This window comes from Cupressus sempervirens, chromosome 7 (assembly GCF_028749045.1).
Source record: "Cupressus sempervirens isolate cs-2001-9-10 chromosome 7, ASM2874904v1, whole genome shotgun sequence".
NCBI classification, from domain to species: Eukaryota; Viridiplantae; Streptophyta; class Pinopsida; order Cupressales; family Cupressaceae; genus Cupressus; species Cupressus sempervirens.
Window position 1 is genome coordinate 857,991,892 of NC_143124.1, and position 15,155 is coordinate 858,007,046.

Below are 15,155 nucleotides of genomic sequence, written 5' to 3' on the forward strand. Positions count from 1 at the left end.
TTATGATTATGTTTTATGATTGTGGTACTTGGTTACCAATTTGATTTAGATGTTTTTCAGACTCAGTTTATATATGTGATGAGTTAGTTATTTCACATATTCATGATTATTTCGATGATGATATATGTATGTTCATATAGTGATTTCAGTTATTTCATGATGATAGTTAGATGGATAATTTATATGTAGTTTCTATGGATACTTACCCCATACTTCCATGTGTATGGTGTACTTGTATGTTTTACTTTATGACTGATGTTTCTGATGTGGTTGAGGGAGAGAGTCGTAGTCGCCAGCTACACGATGCACCACTACCCGCCATTGCCTGTTTGGTTTAGATTATGTGTACGTACATGCTCAGTTTTTATGCAGATTGCAAGTACCAAGCATCAACTTCCCTGAATTGCTAGGATGAGCATGCCCTACCGCAGTATCTCAATGTTAAAAGAGGGGAGATAGTTCTTGAGTCCAAATCCTAACCTTAAGGACAAGTATCTGAGTTTTACCCTTCCGAATTCATCAAGTGACGTGAATTTGTGATTTTGGCCCTTGAGTTTGACCTAGTACTATACTACTATGTTCTTTAAATTGGGTTTTTGTATTTAGTTTTGTGGGTCTGTTGTGATTTTCAGTTATAATTAAATCAAATTAAAAGATAATTTAATGAAAATTTTATAAAGAAAAATCAATATTTAATTATATTCAATTAATTGAGAAATTAATTAAATAAAATAATTAAATTTAAAAATTTAATTGAAGTTCTAATTTTGGCATGATTATATTTAATTAATTTAATAATCATTTATTTAGGAGTTTCATTTTTTTAATAAACTCTAAGTATGATTATTAGTTAAATTAATAAATATTTTATTAAAGACATCTTATAATTTAATAAGAGAGAAAGAATTAATTTAATAAAGTTTATTTTAATTAAAATGCAAAAGGTTGCACATGAAATTAAAATATAATAAAATAATAAAGAAAAAGGTTTCGCGTGATTACAAACCAAAACCCTAAGAGAGAGAAAGCTCTTTATTAAGAAATTAGAGCTCATTTCTCCACACAGGTTTGGTGAAGCCAATTTCCGAGAAAAGGGTTTTAAAAGAAAGGGAATTTTTGTTTGTGAGTTATGTGCATTCAATCGTTAGCATCAAATCCAGGTAGGATCTTGTTGAAGTTCTGTGCAGTAATTCTTCTTTTGAAATTTCTGTCTTCGTGATTGTGGATCTATATTTAGAATTTGATTGGGTTGAAACCCTTGTTTGTAAATTTATTGTTCTTCGTTCAAAAAAACATCTATAATTGAATTGAAGGTTTGAAACCCTTGTTCGGTAAATTTTAGAGATTCATAATTTGATTGATTACAATTTGGGTAGGGTTTGGAAAAGAAAACTAGATTTAATTTTGACTATTTAAATTTCGTTGCCCTATCAAATCTAGATTGTAAAATTATCAATATATATATATATATATATATATATATATATATATATATATATATATATATATATATATATATATATATATAATTACCACAGTAATTGGTAATTTATAATGTTGATTTTCTGGAATAGATTGTGTAGAGATGAAAAATCTCTACACAATCTATTCCAGAAAATCAACATTATAAATCATGGATTGTGGAAATCTGATTGCATTAATTGGTAATTACTATGATAATTATAAAAATATATAATAATTTTTTTTTAAAAATTGGGAATTGGTTTATAGGAGGGGGGAAGCATGATATTGGTTTCAATTTTATATCAAAAAAAAATCAAAATATTATTAAGTGAGAGGTGGGCCACCACCCCCCCCCTCCCTTCCTTTCCCCGTGCTGGCGGCTCCCATTTAAGGGACTGCGTGCGGCAGTGTTGCTACGTCAGCAGTAAGTTTTGTTTTTTTTTTTTAGTTTTATTAATTTTTATTAAAAATTTTAATATATGTTAAAATATGTTAATTTTAATACATGTTAATTTAAATATATGTTATATAAATATATTAAATATTAATAGTTTTTAAATATTTTAATTTTTAAATAAATGTTATTATTATTAATTATTACTTTATTATTAGATTAATAATTATTTTATTAATAATTTAATATAAATTATTTTATTAATAAATAAATTATTATTATCTTTAGTAATTTAATTATTATTGTTGGTTTTTTTTTAATTGAAGATTTTATTATTAAAATATATTCGGAAAGTAAAATTGATAATTGTAAATTGCGGTAAATTGATTTCTTTAGTAAAACTCGATTTTTTATTAAATAGTTCAGTTTGTATGTAAACAATTTAATACTAGGGAAATTTTATTCCTTTTGTATAATCGAAAACCTTAGTAATTATGATTACTTTTGAAAAATGAAAACTTGAAACCCAATTGTGAAAAATGAACTTTTGTGTTTTCAAAACCGGATGAACTAGGAAACTACATTTGTTATATATTTGATGTGATGTCGGTTTACTGGGCTGGGGTTCGGGTTTGACTTAGTATGTTGACCAATTAGGATGTTTACCAGAGTCTTGGGGATTTTTGTCTTGTGATCATGTTATGGTTATATTTTGGTCACAATCTTTTATACCCAATCATGGTGATGTATCCACATAATTCTATGATGAGTTTTGATCAGTTGCGTGTTTGTGCTTTCCAGTTGCTTGTTTACAACTAAGGTGAATGGTATGACTTTCTTGCTATAACCTTTGAGTTTAGATCGGTTATCTTTTGGTGTTTTCCAGTTGCTTGTATAGGACTGAGGTGATTATTGTGATTGGTCTTTAGGTGCTTTTCCAGTTGCTTGTAAAGGATTGAGGTGAATATTGTGTTTTATCTATAGGTGCTTTCTAGTTTCTCGTAAAGGACTGAGGTGAAAATTGTGATTTTATGAGTTGTACTTTTCATGAGCTTAGGGTAGGTAATCTATGTGTATGTTGGGAAGTGACTTGCAATGGAGGTCGAAGCCCTAAAGAGGTTGCCTGGGTAACCCATTGTAAGTTGTTTTAATAAGTGATAACATTTCATTAAATGAGAGTAAAATGAATTAATAAGAGTCAATGTTTTTCCTCGCCCATGCCTTGAGTGCTAGTACAGGCTAGGATGGGAGTAGAGAGGATGTTTGGTTGCAACCTTGCTTCGTTAGTACAAAAGGATACTGATGTCGCATAGAGACGCTAGGGGGTCGGAGTCCAAAGAGGCTACCAGGGTAACCTTAGAGTTGGCTCATGCGATGACACTTGCCCACTTGCATAGTAGATTTCCTACGTGTTTTTGTTACCTCTGGGTTTAGATGTTACTTGTGTCTTGGCACCTTTGAGATAGATTGCTATTAGGATTTCCTTGACCTATATGTTGGTTATGACTTGCGGATTGGTATCTATTTGGGACTTAAGACTATCTCCTCAGTGTGGTGGGAGTGGGCCATTTAGGTTCCACAAGGTCGAGTGGTGGTGTTTTTTCTTATACCATTGAGATCCAACAGCTGGATGTCATTATTGGATGTCCTTGTGCAGTTATTCCTTTCTTTATGATCTTGTATTTCTATGGGATGGTTATATTCTAATGTACTGTACTTGATTTATCAAAGATCTTATGAGATGATGTATTTTATTGATGATGTCTATTCTTTGAGCTTTTCATACCCTGTGACTTGTACAGCAGATGATCATGCATTATGGTTATGCCAAGGGCATCTTTTGTAATTGTATATTATTTAATTGGATTCGTACTTGGGATTATTCCATGATGTGGATTTTGGTTATGTTAGATATAATATTAATAAACTTATACATGTGATTCAACATCATGGAATCCTTAAGAGACGTAATATGTTTATGATGGTTGTATGTATGTGAGTTATTGCTTCCGCTATATTATCTGTTGATATTATTATCTTTTTTTTTAAAAGTTTGACAAACTTAGTGAAAACTTTAGGTTGATTTATTTTGGGTTCCATGGCGGGGCATTACATGAGATATGGATTCATGTGAAACACTACATATGAAACATGAGTTAATGAGTTTGACTTAACCACTCAATTGAATCCTGATAGCAATATCACAAGAGAGATTTCGTTGAGAAGATTGAAAGAATTGATAATTGCATGGGTCCTTATGATCGGAGTTAGCTGACTAAGCTTGTGTTTAAAGATGTGCTAGCACCACTGTCGAATTGTTGTTTCTAGCAATCTTGTTGTAGAAACATTATGAAGAGATTCGAAAATGAAACATCAAAATAAGTGGAAGCAATGTTGAGAGTTTCAATAAAGTGCTCATAGGAAGACAAAAGACTCTTCAAGGTGATCACCACCATGTCTTCTTCCATGTTGCATCCAATGGCTTCCAATTGATCTCAAATCTCCTTGATTTTATTGAGATGATCCCGCAAGTACACCTGTTCATCCATCATGATTGTGACAAGCATGTTCTTCAAGAAGAACGCACAACTCTTATTAGTGGTTTCATGCAAACTTTTGAGATGCATCCAAATTTCAACAACAATTTTTCCAGAAGGAACCTGTCATAGATAATCATTAGTGACCAAAAGTTTGATTACCATAACAACTTCTCGCTTTTGCTCAACAAATTTATCCCACTCTTTGCCTTCTTCCTCAAGATGGTTAGTCTTGCCTAAAACAATTTTGTCAAGTCATCTATATTCAAAAATCGTCATAATAAGTTGATTCCAAGTATTCTATCGTTGACCTTATTATGTCGTTGAATTTCTGACTATCCTTGAGACAAATATTCGTTAAAGATGCCATTGTAAAATACTAAGGTCAAAGTTACTTGACCAAATGGCAACACAAATATCGAGGCAAAACACGTGGAAATCACATTTGGAGAAAGACAAACATAAAAAGCTCTAGAAACGAAGAAACATAGACCGAAAACTTTATCCACAAGAAAAATGATGCATAAAGCCATGTCTCCATGATCCCTTTATGGATTGAGAGAACAAACAAGCGATTATAGAATGTAGTCACATGCGCTTAAAATCAAGCACACATAGAAAACCTACAAGAATGGAGCTGAGGTGTCCCATGTTGCAAAATGATTTACTCAACATGTAAAACCTACAAGAATGGAGGTAGAACACCAACGCTAAGCTAAGGTGTCCCATGTTGCAAAATGATTTAATCGACATGTCGCCCAAAAGGTATTTCCTCTGACCAAGGCTCTCAGATAAGTAGTTAACAGATATCCACATGTTGTCAAATAGATCAAAAGAACCCAAGAATTCATATTTTTACCCTAAGTCACAAGGTTCAAACTTGAATTTGAGTTTGGCAATCATAATTTGAATGAAGTTTGGCAAGGGTAAAAATTCAAAAGAATCTGACATCAAACTCGACTTATATAAATTTATTTATTTTGAAAATAAGTAAGATATCCACAAAATTGTCACAATAGTTTAACATTGCTAGATAATTTAAGTAACTCAATATTATTTTAAAATAAAAAAATATGATATTAAATATCAATATTATATTAAATATTATAGAATTCAGCTTAAGTTTGGCAAGGGTCACCAAAACTCGAATTTGAAGGATGAAGTTCAACAAATGTTGTGACTTAATTGTTACCCATTGATGATGAAACAAGTTGAGGCATCCTTAAGAATGACTTTTGGAGAATTTACCAACCCCGGGTGAAGCATTCTAACAGGGAAACAATTCAACATTTTGGAGAATTTACCAACCCCAAGTGAAGCATTCTAACAGGGAAACAATTCCACATATCTTCGTGTATTTGACCATAGTAAGATCCATGCAAAGAAAGAGTACAAGGGATGCAAATTCCTAGGTGGCCACTTGCAAAATAACATCATTCTAGTATCAGTGTACGCAGATAAATCAATAAGCATTGATAAAAAACTATTTAATAAATAAAATTTCTACGTAGACCAATGGGTGGGCTAAATGCCCCTATCCAATATGTGTGATTCAATCAAATTGTAATTTTAAGTTATAAACATTTGGTATATACTCTGAGGTTGAGGTTGAGGCTAAGGCCAAGGCCTAGGATGAGGATGAGGATTGAGCTAGAGCCTAAGCAGATAGACTTGTTTTTTGTTTACAGTATTATTGTTTACACTTGACAGTTACATATACGTGTTTCATAGAACATTTGATGTCATGGGTTTCATGGATTTTACATACATTTAACAACATTTATAATTCTATATATCTATGTCATATAATTCTATGTTTTCTATTTCGTTCAGCTACAATTTAATGAATATATAATTTACGTATTTGATGAATTTATCATTTATGTTCCTTGTTTATGTATGTGATGAAAAATTAGCTTCTATTTGATGATGTTATAGTGTCTCTAAGTTATACTCAATAAAGGGTCAAGAAAAAAGTTCTAAATCATTTAAAATCTCTAAATTTCAAGGGCTTTTTCATTTTGCCAAGTTGTTTGTGAGTCATAGCCGAGTCATGAGTTGAGTCGGCCTTGCTAAGTCCAAGCCAAGCACGAGTTTGGGATCTATGGAAGTGACTACTTCATCCCCTACCCATATCGGTTCGAGGAGACCTCCTAGTGTCTTAGCAAAATTTGTTGGCAAACACCACTACCCTCTAAACCACAAAATGTTCCATGAGAAAGAGGCCCATCGAGTGTGGCCCTAAAAAATGAAATGAGAGAAGTTGCTAATCAAAGTATTGCGTGTTGCTTATACGTGAATGGGCTTCCATTCCACTTTGTTAGATAACCTTCTTGGCAAGATATAGTGACTACCCTTTGCAAGTCATCTGCTGATTATGCTAGTCCTAGGTATAAAAAGGTGTGAACCACCTTATTGGCAAAGGAGAAAGCCTTGGTTGGTAGAGACTCAATTCTGAGTTATCAAGGATACATGGGTGGAAACAAGTGTGTCCATCATTTCTAATGGATGGAAAGTTTGCAAGAATAGGCCTTTGATCAATGTTATAGTAGTGTCACCTAAAGGGATGATGTTCTTGAAGGCAATGGATTGTAAGAGACAAGTGAAAGATGCAAGTTTCATTACCAATATCCTCATGGAATAAATTGAGATGGTAGGGGCTACAACTATGTCTAGGTCATAACGGATAATGCTAAAAATTGTAGGGAAACTAGGGCAATAGTGGAGGCCACATATAATCACATTTTGTGGACATCATGTACAATCCACTCACTCAATTTCAATGATGCAAAAGATTGGCACTCAAATTGAATGGGTCAAAAATTACACAGACACTAAGGAGATATAAATGTTTGTGACTAATCATCACATGACACAAGTCATATTTAGGACCTTCTCAACATTGGAGTTGTTAAAGGTAATTTAAGTATGTTTTTATATTTTATTTTTTAGTTTCAAACTTTTTTATTTTAAATTTTTTAATAGATGAACTTGATTTATTTCACATGGCACAAACCATCATAGGTTGCTGAAACGTGATTTGTATCTCACACAATTGTGAAGGTGTGACGGGCCTTAAGTGCTATGCTTAGCAACACTTTGTGGAGTGTATGGAGGCAGTCAAGCATCGAAAGAGCCCAACTAGTAAAATTATTGATCCTTGATGATGAATGGTGGGATCACGCTAAATATACTTTGGAATTCACCGAGCCCAACATGAGTATGATTAGGATTGTTGAAACTGATCACCCATGTTTGGGTGAAATTTATGATGGCATGGACACCATGGTGGAGCACATAAAAACCATAATAGTGGGCAAGGAACATTATGATACATTTTTCAATGTTGGAGAAAAAATTATTATTGACCGTTGGAACAAGATGACCATCCCCTTATATCTCTTGGCATATCCTTTTTCGCCAAGGATTTATAGCCAAGAGGTCATTTCACAACCAAATAAGGTGGCACCATATAGGGAAGCGGAGGTTGTGCTGGTTACAAGGCAGCATATGCAAAGATATATGATGATGATGAAACTCAAAATATTATCCTCGCCGAGTTTGCTTGATTTGCATCTACCAAATATCATGACACTGCCACTCTTCATGCTCAATATAGCATGGATGGTGCTGATTAGTCATATGCACATGGTCAATACTTTGCTCTCTTGCAGCCTCTCGTAATTAAAGTTCTCTCCCAAGAATGTATCTTTTTTTTAAAACATTATCATTTTCATTTGATAATGATGCTATCATATTGAAATTAAATACTAAATGTGAATGTTGTATCCTATCTTTACAGGTTGCAAGTTCTTCATTTGAGCGGAATTGAAATATATTCTCCTTTCTCCACTCAGTTAAATCATTTGGGTGCAAAAAAAAACAGAGGATTTGGCCTTCATACACTCCAACCTTCGCCTACTGTCACATAAGGAATCAGATTAGCATGAGGGTTTGACAAGGAATACGGATCTAGTTCTTAAGAGTGCTAATTTAGATGCCACAGTTACAAAACTTGCCCAAGTCTTTGTAGATGAACAAGAGGCAATTGTTTCACATGACATGGTTATAGTGAGCTGCACTTTTGTTGGTTCAAATGAAGTTGAAGTGGAACCAAATGTTGACCTCGACTCCTATGAAAATAATCAAGATGGATTTGGATATTGAAGATGAATGGTGATGATTGGTGGTATGCACATGGTCAATGCTATGTTGACCTAAATCCAAACCAAAACCAGGATCAGCTACCTCGAAAAGGTGCTACAATAAGAAAACACAATCTAGGCTGAAATGAATAACGCATAGCATAATATTGCCCAGCATTAGAACAAATGATATCCAACACAAAGCTTCAATTACTATGCACAACTCCTGCTTTGCAACCTACGCACATGATGTCATGTTTCAGTCAGAATATTAACTAGCAATTCTAACCACATTTCAAATAAAAAATGGCTTCCATCAAGGATTTAATATCCCCATTTGGCTTGATAAGTAATGTACAATAATGCCCAATCACAAGGCATCATCTTCCCATCTCCATCCAGTTATTTCATTTCTCTAACTTAAAAACAAGAAATGGATATAGTCATGCCCACTATTTCTCTGCTAGAATTTTCAACCAACCAGTTTCAAAGGTAATGAATATCACACTTACAAAAATATACACAACTTATCCACTCAAAAAAAAATCCATCGCTGACATGGCAAGTAGGATGACTTGACAAGTAAGAGGACAAGCTAGCAGCTCAAGCTAGTCAAGCATCTGAGCCAAACAAGCAAGTAGCTAAACCAAATATCTATTACTTTAAGTAATCCTCTAAAATTTATACAACCTTGACCATCAACCTTTGACGTCAATGAGAACATACTCAACACGACACTCATATGGACATTGATACAATTTCTCCCAAAAAAATCATATACTCTTAATCCGCACCTCTGATTCCCAATTATTTCATGGAGCAACAATAAGTCTTTGGCAGGAGAAACAACATTCTGTCAGAATAGTATTCAATCAAGACAATCCAGCTAGGCAGGAAAAATACATTTGATTACAAAAATTCTTCAATCAAGGAATCAATTCTTTAAAACTGAATAATTTAAGTTTTGTTATTAGTAGTGCCTAGATCCATCTAAAAAAATTGCAAGTTCATAAAAGATTCAACAAAAAAACGGCATATCAGCTAGATTTCCATTAATTACCGTTAGTAAGTCTTATATAAAATCATAAGTTATTTGTGGCTAGAAATAGCTACAAATTAAATAGAACATGATTTATGAATGATGATTCCATACTATGTCAATACAAGAACGGCATATCAGCTAGATTTCAATTAATTACCGTTAGTAAGTCTTATATAAAATCATAAGTTATTTGTGGCTAGAAATAGCTACAAATTAAATAGAACATGATTTATGAATGATGATTCCATACTATGTCAATACAAGCAGCCATAAGATTTTACCACAAGGCACAATGTTATGCCATCAACAGAAACAGATTCAATCACAACCTAATAGTAGAGAATTAAAAAAAGAAATGAATACATGAACACAATATCTGACCTGTCAACAAAATAGTCTGAATCTAAAGACATCCTGTTTAATCGTGTCATGCTCTGCTCCAGAGCACGTCGTAACCTCAAAATATCTTCTTCTAATTTCTGGGCTCTCTGCTGGCCTTCTGAATATTGCCTTTCAGCTACAGCCAGCTTATCCAAAATTTCATCTTTTTCTTTGTTCTTTATCTCAATCATGTGACATGCTGTCTGCAAAATACATTTCAGAAAGTGACATTAGTTTCGTCCACAGTCCTTGTGGCCAAAGTCATATCCCATTTTTACTAGCTTTAAAAGATAAGTATATAATTAAGTTGAAGTTATTATATTATTAAAGTCACTTTATGATTTAAATATTATATTATTTTAATATTTATATTTGGAATGGATGCCAATAAATTAGTATAAAAGGGTGGTGGAAAGAAGGATAAGTCAATGAGAAAGTTTACTGCAGAGTTATTGGAGCAGCAGCTTTTAGGGAGCTTGATGACAGACCCTTGAGTTTTGGTGGATTGGATGAAAACCCAACACCATCTGTGGGCAGTTTCACTGCAAGATTTGCAAATGGGCTTCTTGATTAAATTTGTGAAGTCTTTAATTAAGACATTTTAGGAGATATTGATCAGGTCTTCAAATGAGGATCTATTTCGGAGGAATTTGTTCAGTCTTCAGAATAATGGTAATTTGCAGTGCTAATGATTTATTATTCAGTGTAACAGAGTGAGCAGAAAAATATTAGAGAGATAAATTATCTCTATTGAATAGTGTATTCTGAAGTTGGTCGAAGGAATATATCATTTGGCAGATGGATATTATTATTTTACAGGGCACTTTAAGTATGATCGCAGATGTTTGAACCAGGCTACACTATATATACCTGGACGATTAATATCTCAGCATCATGGACTTGTTCATGCCAGAAAAAGATATGGAAAATTAAAGTTATTTTCCTTGTTGGGAAGACACTTGGGCAATTATATCATTATATAATATGAGTTTCCCTAATGTTTGAGCTCAGCTAACATTGAAGGGAAATATTTATGCATGGATATAATTATTAAAGAATAGCACTGCAATATAAATATATATATATATATATATATATATATATATATATATATATATATATATATATATAGAATTTGCTGAATACTTTATTTATGAAGCAATAAAAATACTCTAAATTGGATGCTTGCCTTCCATGGCTAAGTAGGTGATCCACTAATGTTCAAACAATATTGCAGGGTGCTTAAATTACGATTATAACGTTTAGAGTTTTAGGTTCATTTTTAAAAATATGTGGAAGCTCTTGTTGCTGTTAAAGTTTGCTATATGAATTCCAGATTACCTAGGACTGGGACGTGAGTTTCAGCACTAACATTCCTCTGCACTCATACAGCACATGGAATCCTAAATTGGCCCCACTAAGACAGCTTTGTGTATTTGAAATTTTGAAGGGATCGAACTCTCTATCAAACCCAGTTGGATTCTGAGGAATCTGAATCTATTTCTTCTGGCCATTAATCCCCTTGCCCGGTCATGGCACTTATTCTGTTATGTCAGGTTACACAAATGCACAGAAGTGGCACACTGCAATTGCTAAGAATCTGGATACAGATTTATGAGAGGACTTTATACGCAGTTGCTAAGAATATGGATACAGATTTATGAGAGGACTTTATACATACTTTTCCTTGTTAAACAATATAAACCTGAGTATAATACCAGTAAGTGGATTTTCTATAGCTTCTATTAGCTGCTTGTTTTGTTATCATTATCATTTATTTGAACTGCAGCGCTGATGTCAGAAACCTCTTCATTTCTCTCTTAAAGTTACATCAGAATATAGATTTGAAAGGTTTCAGCCATACGCAAATATTTCTACTTGGAACAGAAGCTTCAGTTATATGCATTGTTATAGTTCATCTCATTATGAATGATACATGTTGAAAATGTGATTGTGCAATGTCCCCCTTTTAGCTCACCATAGTCGGTAGATTGGATTTATCCTATCAGTGACCCTCATAGGGTAAGTCAGATGGTAACGAGGTCTCAGTTGGCAGAACTGAAGGTCAATTCACATTGCAGTGGACATGAGAATTCAGTATTGCTCTTTGGTGCAGTTTGGCACACTTGCTATTTATAGTATGTGTCTATTTCAGGAAATGCAGGATTGTCAAATCAGCAAATAGTCAACACCTAGACATCCCCCATCCTCAGCCGAGGTGGCGCTATCTAGTGGCGCCACTAGGGACGGGGGAACGGAGTCCCCAAGTCCTCAATGCATCCAAGTCTTTGGGATGTGGGGCAAAAAGAGGGGGGACATGTCCCCATGTAACTATGGTTATTATTATGTGTTGGTGTTGATTTGTTGTAATGTGCCTACTGTTGCTGACGCAGATGTCTGCTCCTATGTGAAAAGCACTTGTTGACTCCTTGTTTTCATATTATATGGGCATTCCTTGGTGGAATGTCCCACAAGTTAGCAAATGTCATAGGATGTTTTCTTCGGGCATGTGCCCTTTGCGTGACCCTCCTCCTTGAAACCCGTGCACCATAACTCCCCTTCTTCGCCTTGAACTCCATCAATCTATGTATATCTTTATGAAGGACTTGCACCTTCTTGTTGGACTCCTCGTTGTTGTTGCTTTCATCTGGGTCATAATCATCTAATGATCATTTCTTTTTCTTTGAGGTTTTGTTTCCACTTTCCAGATCCATGGCTCAGTTGTACTCATCTGCATATGTGGGAGGAACAATTTTCATCTTCTTCCTAAGAGAGGGTTTCAATCCTTCAACAAAACACCTTTTCTTCATGTCATATGGTTGTTAGCTATCCATTTTCCCTAGCAGTTCTTTTAGTTGTCGTTTGTACACTGTAACGGTCTCATTCTTTCCTTGCTTTGTACTACTGATTTCTGCCAAAATTTTACTGTGGTCCCAAAGTAATCGAAATTCATAGTGAAATTCTTTCTTTAAGTCATCCAACATACTTACTTTTGTTTTATCAATGTCGGAGTACTAATCTATGGCTACTCTGCGCAAAGTTTTTGGGAATTGTCAAGCCCATTCGTCATGGTTAGTCACCCCATTGACTGACCAGATTGTTTCACATGCTCAGCATACCCTATGAGATACTCCTCATCCCTTGTGAATTTAGGAAACTTTTGTTTTTGCGAATTACTATGATTTTGTTTGTCATCAATGTTGTTTGAGCTCCCAGATTTGATGTATTGGAACTAGATAGGTTGTTTTGACCACCGTGCTTGTATCCCCCCAATACTCCCGGTTGCCTCAATATCCTCTACATTCCTATCCCTGGTCTCCTCCGCTTCCCTTGCTTCTGTACCCAATGTAAGGTTTAGGTTCTTCAAACGGTTTCTAGATTCTTCAATTAGTTTTTCGCTATTTACTTATGTACGATATGCTTCTTTGGTGTTGTGAACATACCCTTCACCTTCCGCCGGTTCACTTACCGTGACACCCCCTTGGTTCCCCTTGGGCAACCCTCCTTTTGACCATTCCCCGACAAGTCTTCGTAGCCTTCACCTATGCTCGACTTGTTGTTCTAATCTCAAGGCCCTCTTGATAGCCTTAAATTCGTTTGTCTACTCCATACAATTTTTGTCTTACTCTTTGTTTAGAAGGTTTGGCATTAATTATAGTTCTCTTAAGGATTCAGGATGCTTTTGCTTCTTCTATTCTCCTCACAATCCTTTGTCTCCCTTTGCTCATTTTCCTCAAACCTCCAAAGGATTTGTTAGTGTCTATTCTCTTTGTTGATCTCTTCCCACGAGTTTTGTAGGGCTAGGAAAGTTTGTGCCAAGAGATGTGGAAGATGTCTCATGAACCAGCCAACCACAGGACTCACTCCGAAAGAATTCCACATTGGGCTCTTAGGAACTTCCTATGTTGCTTCCCTTCGAGCACGGGTCTTGATGACACTTACAATATGTATGCAAAGGCTAATGCTAATGCCCTTTCTCTTTCAAATAACTCTTGAAATATGTTGTCTTCATTGGTACTACCCTCGTTTATTGGTTGGCCCGGTCTTCTCCCTTCGCCGTACACTCTTCTCTGTCACTCCCAGATCTGTATAGGCAATGACACCAAATGTTTTCCCTATATGGACTCAGTTAATGTATATGAGAATAACTAGTAATGTAATAGAAGAACAATGAACACAATGCTTCAGAGAACTCACAAGCTTCTTTATTGAATGATCAGATACTTACAATGTCTACAACAACATATACAACAATGCCAAAAACCAATCCTATATCGTATCATTTGATGCCCCCTTGCAGGTGGAAAACATAACATATAAAATGGTCGAAGGGTTGCAACACCAAGTGTCGCAACCATCCAAACTACTTGCACCTTCGACTATCCTCGAAGTATTAACAATTTGTAATTACCCGACAACATCTATCACCTTTATTGTTTTTGTTGTGCATATTATTACCTAAATACACCTCTTCCTTCTAAACCAATGCATTACTGCTAACAAAGATTACAATATACGTCACTTGCAGGATTTCTCAATAAAAGCATCAATAAAGAATGTGACGACAAAATGCTTTTGATTTTTCGAAATGCAGCATTTAGATGGTGTTATCTAGTGCCACCTTTCAAGGCATTGAGTATTTCAGCCGATCTCCTCTTTAGCAGCTTTCAATAGGAGCAACCTTTCAGTTACCTCAATTTGGTCCTAATGGTGCTCAGAGTGTTGACAGCAAACATTCCTTTTGTTGTTGAATGCAATCCTTTCCAAGCTGAACAACTAAAAGGAATGTCTGGTGTACTCAAAACTGCCAGTAATACAAGAACCAAATATATGCAATAGAAAATTTGCTCCTTTTCCTGAGGCTGCTAATAATTGCCTGCCGAAAATGCTCCAACAAGAGACTATTCAGATGAAACATACCAAAAAGATTAACAACTCAACCAAAGAATTCTGTTGAAGCTTGCTCATTTCACAGCAAACAAATCCATGGCAGGACATAGATGACATTTAATATATGCCCAGTTGTTGATTGATGAAAGGTTCACTTGAGATTGCTCATGTCCTTGAAGAATTGATTAATGGCATGTTTCAGTTAAAGTTGATTGATGATCCTTATGGGATCTAGGAGGAAATCTCATTAATTCATGAAATCATTGCAGCGGGTTCCAAGGGCAAAAATCCCTGATAACTCA

The 15,155-nt window shown here is 34.6% G+C and overlaps 1 protein-coding gene across 5 annotated transcripts in view; it reads right to left on the reverse strand.

Annotated features, from left to right (window-relative positions):
* LOC149550157 (golgin candidate 3-like) overlaps positions 1-15,155 on the reverse strand; it is a 167,370-nt gene that overhangs the window by 28,934 nt on the left and 123,281 nt on the right. For all 5 annotated transcript variants that reach the window (XM_089793272.1, XM_089793271.1, XM_089793273.1 and 2 more), the window contains exon 13: positions 9,964-10,166. In XM_089793272.1, coding sequence (XP_089649398.1) covers positions 9,964-10,166 — 203 coding nt within the window. The remainder of the gene's footprint in view (positions 1-9,963; positions 10,167-15,155) is intronic.